The sequence below is a fragment of the Buceros rhinoceros genome, unplaced genomic scaffold (genome assembly GCF_000710305.1).
Source record: "Buceros rhinoceros silvestris isolate BGI_N320 unplaced genomic scaffold, ASM71030v1 scaffold6564, whole genome shotgun sequence".
In the NCBI taxonomy this organism is placed as follows: Eukaryota; Metazoa; Chordata; class Aves; order Bucerotiformes; family Bucerotidae; genus Buceros; species Buceros rhinoceros.
Genome location: NW_010406381.1, coordinates 1 through 7187, shown reverse-complemented (window position 1 = coordinate 7187; position 7187 = coordinate 1). Strand labels below are relative to the sequence as shown.

At 39.0% G+C, this 7187-nt stretch overlaps 1 protein-coding gene across 1 annotated transcript in view; it reads right to left on the bottom strand.

Moving 5' to 3' along the window:
• The window catches only part of IFRD1 (interferon-related developmental regulator 1), a 10202-nt gene extending 4637 nt beyond the window's left edge, over positions 1-5565 (bottom strand). Inside the window, exons 1-7 of the mRNA XM_010134057.1 lie at positions 5466-5565; positions 4437-4518; positions 3886-4010; positions 3423-3580; positions 2077-2127; positions 1809-1987; positions 1599-1707 (exon numbers count right to left, since the gene is read on the bottom strand). Coding sequence (XP_010132359.1) covers positions 1599-1707; positions 1809-1987; positions 2077-2127; positions 3423-3580; positions 3886-4010; positions 4437-4518; positions 5466-5514 — 753 coding nt within the window. The 5' untranslated portion in view covers positions 5515-5565. The remainder of the gene's footprint in view (positions 1-1598; positions 1708-1808; positions 1988-2076; positions 2128-3422; positions 3581-3885; positions 4011-4436; positions 4519-5465) is intronic.
• Positions 5566-7187: the final 1622 nt, after the last annotated feature.

Below are 7187 nucleotides of genomic sequence, written 5' to 3'. Positions count from 1 at the left end.
CCCAAACTGATCTGCTGACCCTGGCTGCCACTCCTGTTGACAAGCTGTGGGCACTTTCAGGTTATCAGCACAGAATTCATGCTGCTGGAGATGGATCATGAGACAACATTAGACTGACAGTACAGAATATTTAGTCCTAAGTCTGGTATGGGGTGGAAAATTAGAAAGCAGTTTTAAAAAAATGCTTAACAACACACTCAAACTTTAATGCATAATTGTTTAGCAAGAAGTATTTTTGCCCTTTCATTTACTAGTTCCGCAGTAGTTTACCCAGATTAGTAAGAGTATATGTAAAATTAGGTAAAACCAAGTTTTTGTTGGTTTTTTAATCTGAATAGTTTATCAACTGATTAGGCTGAGTTTACTGCATGTGTTTTGGAAGAAACTGGTCAAAGACAAACAGAGTAAGCATTTATCTGCACTGATTGCCAAGGGTCCAAGAATAATTTGTAATGATTAAAAAGGCATTTCCTCAGTGACCATAAGAAATTTTTAGTGAACACAGCCTCATTCATTAATGCATTTTAGTATTTTAGTTACTTGCAGTCGCTTTGACCAAATAAGGGATTGAGTTTTGGTATCTTTTTTTTTTTTTCAAGTTGACTTTTACAGCCAAGAGACACAAATCCCTATTGTTTGCAATTAGACAGAAGTCTCAGCATATTGTTTCAGATTATGCAGTGTTAAGAGTGTCATGTATTCTGACTCAGTTGGAGTTATCCTTTCGTTTTGGACAGTGTCCTGGCAAAGCACAGCAGCCTTGATCAAGCTAGGAGCCATCCAGGCACCTCTCCCAAACTGTGCCATGGGTAAGCGCAGCCTGTTTCCTTCAGTGCTGTCAAGAAAACAGTTCAGACATTAATAAGGCATAGCGAAGACTGTAAAGGCAAGTTTAGCTGTGTATGAGGCAATACTGAGAAGCTTGCACCTAATCCAATTCAAAATCAAACACCAAGAAATCTCACCAAATGTAGCAATAGTGGTATCTGTGCAAAATTTGTGCAAATCCTTTCAAAATCTCCCCCCTTAAATTGACTGACTAGTCCCAACTGACTAAAAGAGTCACAAATGCTGTGAAACTATCAACTAGTTATTCTTCAAGATATGTAAATAAGGCTGAAAAAGCCAATGGTAACAGACAACATGGTTTCTACTGAAGGACAGATTTTTAGTTGTGAGAGCAGAACTGTGCACGTTATGAATCACTGGAACTTGCGTAAGTATCTCATGAGTGTTCCCACTACACTAAACACCACCACTTTATCCTGGAACCTCTCTAGGGATTTTTTTTTCTTTAAAACTGGTGTTGGATTTAGATTTTAAAGCTTGGACACTGTATTTCTAGTTGCTCTTCAGTGCTCTTTGACAGGTTTTGTTGTATTGGTCCTGTTTTACAATATGGAAATCAGTGTAAAAATGACAGTTAAGTTGTTGTGAATCATTGCTTTACCCTCTTGGATTGGGGCAGACTTGCTACTAAACATAACCCAGTGAATTATCTGCCACTTGTTGAGATCTAGGGCTGCTATACAACACAGGTTAAATAATTCATCTTACCATCTCAATGCAAGAAAATTTAGCTGCTGACATCTACTTACAGCATCTGTTTCACGTGCCAGTTCAAACAGAAGGGCTAGTGTTTCTCCAGCAGCTATTCTCATGTTGAGATCATCACAAGAGAGCAGACTGGGAAGCTTATGCAAGTGCCTAAGGAGTAAATCACATTTCATCAAGACGTAAATTTTCTTGAAACTGCTTCATTGCACATAAAACAGAATTTGTAATGACTGTTTTTCCAAGTTACTCACATTTCAATTTTCTTCTTCACTTCATTCATTGGACAAATGGTCAGCAAAAGTGTCCAAGCTAAGAGAGCACTGACATGAAGCACAGTATTATGGGTACTCGATACACCATTAGTGTCTCTATCTCGCTGATAGGCCTTTGTGAAGATGTTTTCAAGGCACTCCATAGTAGAATACAGTTCCTGAACAGGGGAAAATAGATCACAGAAGTGGCTTAAGATTCACACATTTTCATACTGCAAATTTATTTTAAATAAATAAATATCCTCACCGTAATGTCGTCGGTGACGATGAAACAGCAAATCCCTAGGCAGGTTGCACACTAGAGGAAAAAGAAAAAAGTGTCAGTATTTGACATTAATGTTACTGCTGACAAAACTTCAAACTTTGACCTCAGAAATTCAACATCTGGATTAATGGAAACTTGAGATTAAGACTTTAGCAGAATAGAAGTCTTCGCTTAATTCATCTGCTTTGTAACAGTTAGCTCTCAGTTCCCGTCTACTCTCGGAATGATTTTACAACATATGCTACTGCCAAGCCTTTACTTTTCATGCTGTATTGTTTACTATAGCTTACAAAGCCCCTCCAAAAAGCTACATGTAGCTCTCCTTTCACCCAATTATTTTAAATCCCACTAGGATTCAATAGCAGAAATTATGCTGATAAACAGTAATAGACATTAAGATATTTACTCACAGCTGTGGGAAATACTTACCCTCTCTGCCCACTATTACAATTAAATGGCATGAAAACACTGGACTTCAACTGTGAGGTCCTACACATCTCTTCCCTATTCCCCATATACTATTCAGTCTCCCCTTGCAAAGAGCAAGGAAAAACAAATGTTTGAAAGTGATGTTTGCATTAACCACAGAGGACCCCAAACTACCGTTAAACAGGACAACCTTTAAGAGCTTTATTTGTAGAAACAACTGCTGTTGAACTAATACTACCTCCTCTTCCAGCTGACCATATCGACTGTTAACACAGCTTCCTCTGACAACAAAGGAAGTACCCAGCTACGTAATGATAAAGGCAAGTTGAAGAATATTAGTTAAAACTCCCAAGTCTTGACTGTCAAAGAGCTTTTGACTGCCTTCAGTCAATATTTCAAGCATACTGCTGATGTATAGATGAGGTGACTGGGTGAAAATATTTTTGGTAGTAAGAATGTATCAAGTTTGTAGTTCTGTACCTGCTACATGTAATTTGATCATGTATAAATATATTTGCATAACTAACATTCCTCTGCTGTTAAAGAAGTTCAAATTAAGGAAGAATAAATCAGTCAGTGAGAAAGGTTTCTTTTTTTTTTACAGGTCTTCAACATCAGCCCTCAGAACTGCAGTAAGGGAACTGCAACAGAGTTAAAACACTTGGCTAAGTACTAGATGTAACAGCACTTTATGGAAGTTTCTAGGCTGAAAAAAAAATTGACCTTCAGCCTTAGGTGGAAATGTTTAGGCCAGTGAAAACTGCTATGCATCCTTCAAAGCATACATCCACATTATGCATTTTCACTAGTGTAGTGACCTTTAGTTCTGGATTGCACAATAATGAACTGGTCAAAATTTGCCCTCTGCCCTGCCTGGCAAATAAACATTTTATACTTACAGCCTGTCGGGCTTGGATACTGGCTGTACCATCACAAACAATCTTCTTCAGAATCGGACCAAGGGTCTTAAAAATCTCTTCACTTTCAATTCCTGACCCCATCTGCACACACAGAAGACATGCCAGTCCGGCAGCTGCACACTGTTCATCACTTTTACCTAGAGATTAACATGACATGAGTAATCACCTTGTGCATCGCTTCCTTCCTTTAAAGATAATTAATCTGAAAACTTGCAAGAGAAAATTCAGAAACCAATAGACAGAAGATCATTTCACAGTTAATTTTCTAGATCAGTTAAAATATAACATCTAAATTCAAAATTATTCAGAAAAGAAATGTTGTTAATGTAACTAAATTAAGCACTCTGTAAAGCACTAGATAAGCCTCACAGTCTTAATTTCTTTTAAACAATAAGCTATTTCATGGGTATTATTGCTTTCTAAAGGCAAGCATGTTAATTACCTTTCTTTATGCAGCGTTCAATGCTATCAGTTAGTGTCATTCTTCTTTCCATGATAAATTCATATAGTATTTTAGAAGAAAAAGCACTCTTCAGGCTTTCAAGAGCTGCTTGTCTTGTCTTTGCACTGTTAGAAGAGAGAAGGAACCTTCTGAAACCAACTGACACCAGTTAAAGCACAGCCTTTGTTTTTATGGCAGTTTAAATTTGTCTGTGCCCAACAGAGCAGTAACCCACAGCAGTGCCATGAAGTATGAAATGCTATGAATTGCCTCCTTCCTCAAAGACAGAGGAATTTCAGCTGGAACAGAGTTCATAATAGTACACTGGGCTAGAAATAAAGTCAGTCTCCTTAAAGCTATTAGGAAAGGACTTCTCACTTATGCAAAAACTTGGTGGAGAGAAAAAGGTATTTTCAAATCCAGAAGAAAAACAAGTCCTCCCCAGCATGAAATAACTGAGCATACAAAAAAGTTTGATTCATATTCCCCTTAGTATATCAGAGAAAGCCATTAAACAATATATGAATGCGCTTCTTCAAAACATACCATACCTCTTATCCAATGTAAGATCAATAAATCCCTTCAATTTGTATTCTAAGTCTTCTTGAGTGGCTTCTTCATCAACTTCAGGCCCTAATCCAGAAGAAATAATTTAGTCCTATTGATACACATTTTATTAACAGACACAGTAATACTGAACATTTAATGTTTCTAATACTAACAAGGAGTTTAACATAGAAAATAGCTACAGAATCGTTCACTATTACAGCAACAGAATGGCGTTAAACCTACTACAAACAGCACCTTGAAGTACTTGTATAAAAATTGATCTGTTGTTACATCTGTGCTGTTTCTTTACCTGCTTCTTACATGTGCCAAGAATGAGTGAGGGAGCTTATCGGGTCTTACATGAATTTGCTACAACTGACCCCATCAGCCTATCCTGTCAGCAGCATATTTTCATCCATTCCACTAGCCTACCCGCAGTGTAGAGTGGGGTATTCGCTGCTGATGCAGTGAGAACTGTCTAAGCAGCCTGTCCCATCTGGCATCACTTCAGATGCCTCTGCAACAGCACTCTGTTAAGAGTAGCAAGTATGCACAGGGAAGGCTCCCTGCGTTATCCCCTGCAGCAGGTGTTCAGATCCCCTGCTCCCACCAAAATGACATTAGAGCAGGCTAGGTTGCAGAGGTGGTAGAGGAGGCAAAGCACAAATCTAGTTCACAACAGGCAAATGTGACTCTTTCCATCCCAAATTCTTCTGCAGTTCTCACCACCTCAACCATGTGTTAAGAAAATGAATGTATTATATATAATGCACCTTGAAATTCTTGTCTCTAGGAGTTAGCATTGTATAATTCTAATAGAAAGAAGACTATTAGTTTAACAAGAGGCTCATGAAACCTGGAATATATGCTTACAGAAAACCCAATAGCCACTAGATTATCAGTCATATAGTGTTCAACAGAATGTCATTATTTTGCTACTGCTACTTACAATCTAGTACTTAAACGCCTTAAACGCTAACTCAGGTTTTAAGTTCTTAAAGAGATGAATAGAAATAAATGAAAGAACATACCATCCTCAGTGAAGCTAGCAGGATCACTGAAGCCACTGCAGTGGCTCATGGTTTCAATTGAAGCATCTTCATCACTAAAAGGCTGCACATTTCTGGGCTGACCACCTTAAGGAAAAATGAATACAATAGTTTGGTCATTTTTCATATGGAAAAAGAAGATATGGACACCAAAAGTAGAATTCAATCTTCCCAAAGGATTCACTCTCCCTGACCCAGGCACAGAAAGCACAGATTTCCTCTGCTGGTTTCTCTAATCCCACCTGTTCTGAGATTTGGCTGGCTCCATTCTGGAAGACCATTTGTGAACAGTGGGGAAGAGCCCACCTAGGTTTCAATGTATCGGTACAATTCCAAAGAATCAGGATCTTCCTACAATCAACTTCAAGTTAATGCAATTCAAGTTAATTGCCATTTTTCAAGTTAATGCAATCTCCTATGACTGTGCTGTAAAAATACCTCTATATTAATCTGTTAGGACAAGCTACCTACAAAAATTGCCATACAATCTTTGGGTTTCAATTTTGAGGGAATTCAAAGCCATCTAGGCAAACATACATTACCCAGTTCAATGCAGGACTTACAGGATTAAGTATAGTATGTGCAGCATCAGCAACGTCCAATCCTGTTTTAATACTGATTTACAAATACAAACCGGAACATCAGATACTTCAACAGGGGAAAAAAGTTTTCCCTCTCAGGATCCAGAAGGCCTTCGTTGAGTAACTTTAGTCTTTTTGAGGAAAACCCAGTACTATTTTTAAAATGCTTGTCTCTACAGCTTTTCATACCTGTATCTTACTGTTACAGCATTAAGGGTTAGAGAAGTTTGACCTGATAACACTGTTACTTCTATCACTGTCCTATCCTAGCCCTTGATTTGTGTCTACTGAAGTTGACTGACAAATTAATAGCTTTGCTCTTATTTCTCCAACAGATCCCAAATGTCTTTTATAGAAGTCAAAATTCTGCTCTTCTGGGTTTTTTTGTGGTATAATTTATTCTAAATTATTTAAGAAAGCTGTGCACAGCGCTTGCCAGCTTCAGGCAATAAGCACTTTTATCTCAGCAGATCCAAACCTGAGTTGATCACTGTCCAAGTGCTTTCCAATAAAGTTAAATTCACACTCCAGGGGTTTTGCAGCTCTTGGCTGTAAAACATCCACTTGCATTACTAACCATAACCCTTGATGTTTCCTGTAGTTACAAAGGAAAACACTAGCCAACACATGGATGAAGAAACTTGGAAGCTCAAGCTCTGGCACAATCACCTTCTTGCTTCTAGCGATGCCACGGCAGAGAAATTCGATGTGAGAAGTGGCAAGAATGACTGCAAGCCCTTCACAAACTAAAATAAAAGCAGCTGCAGAAAGACCCAGTGAACCGGTCACTTCCTGAACATCGCTACTAGAAAGACAGGCTCTGCTCACAGCAGTGGTAGCCGGAAGTGAAGTATCTCAGCACCCTACAAAATCTCTACCAGGCATAAGCACCTCGCCCACACACATTCTGGGCCTGTATGAAGATTGTTTATTTTCTCATATCCTCTCTTCGGCTAAGAGGGATGTTTTTTTTCCCAAGATTCTGCAGCCTTTCAGAGCACAATGCGCTGACATACAGCCAACAACAGCCACCGGAGACACCAGAGTGACAGCGGCAGCAGTCGTCGCCCCCGCCCCGGAAGGCCCCGCGCCGGCGGCGGTGGAGCAGCGTGGACCCCGGAGG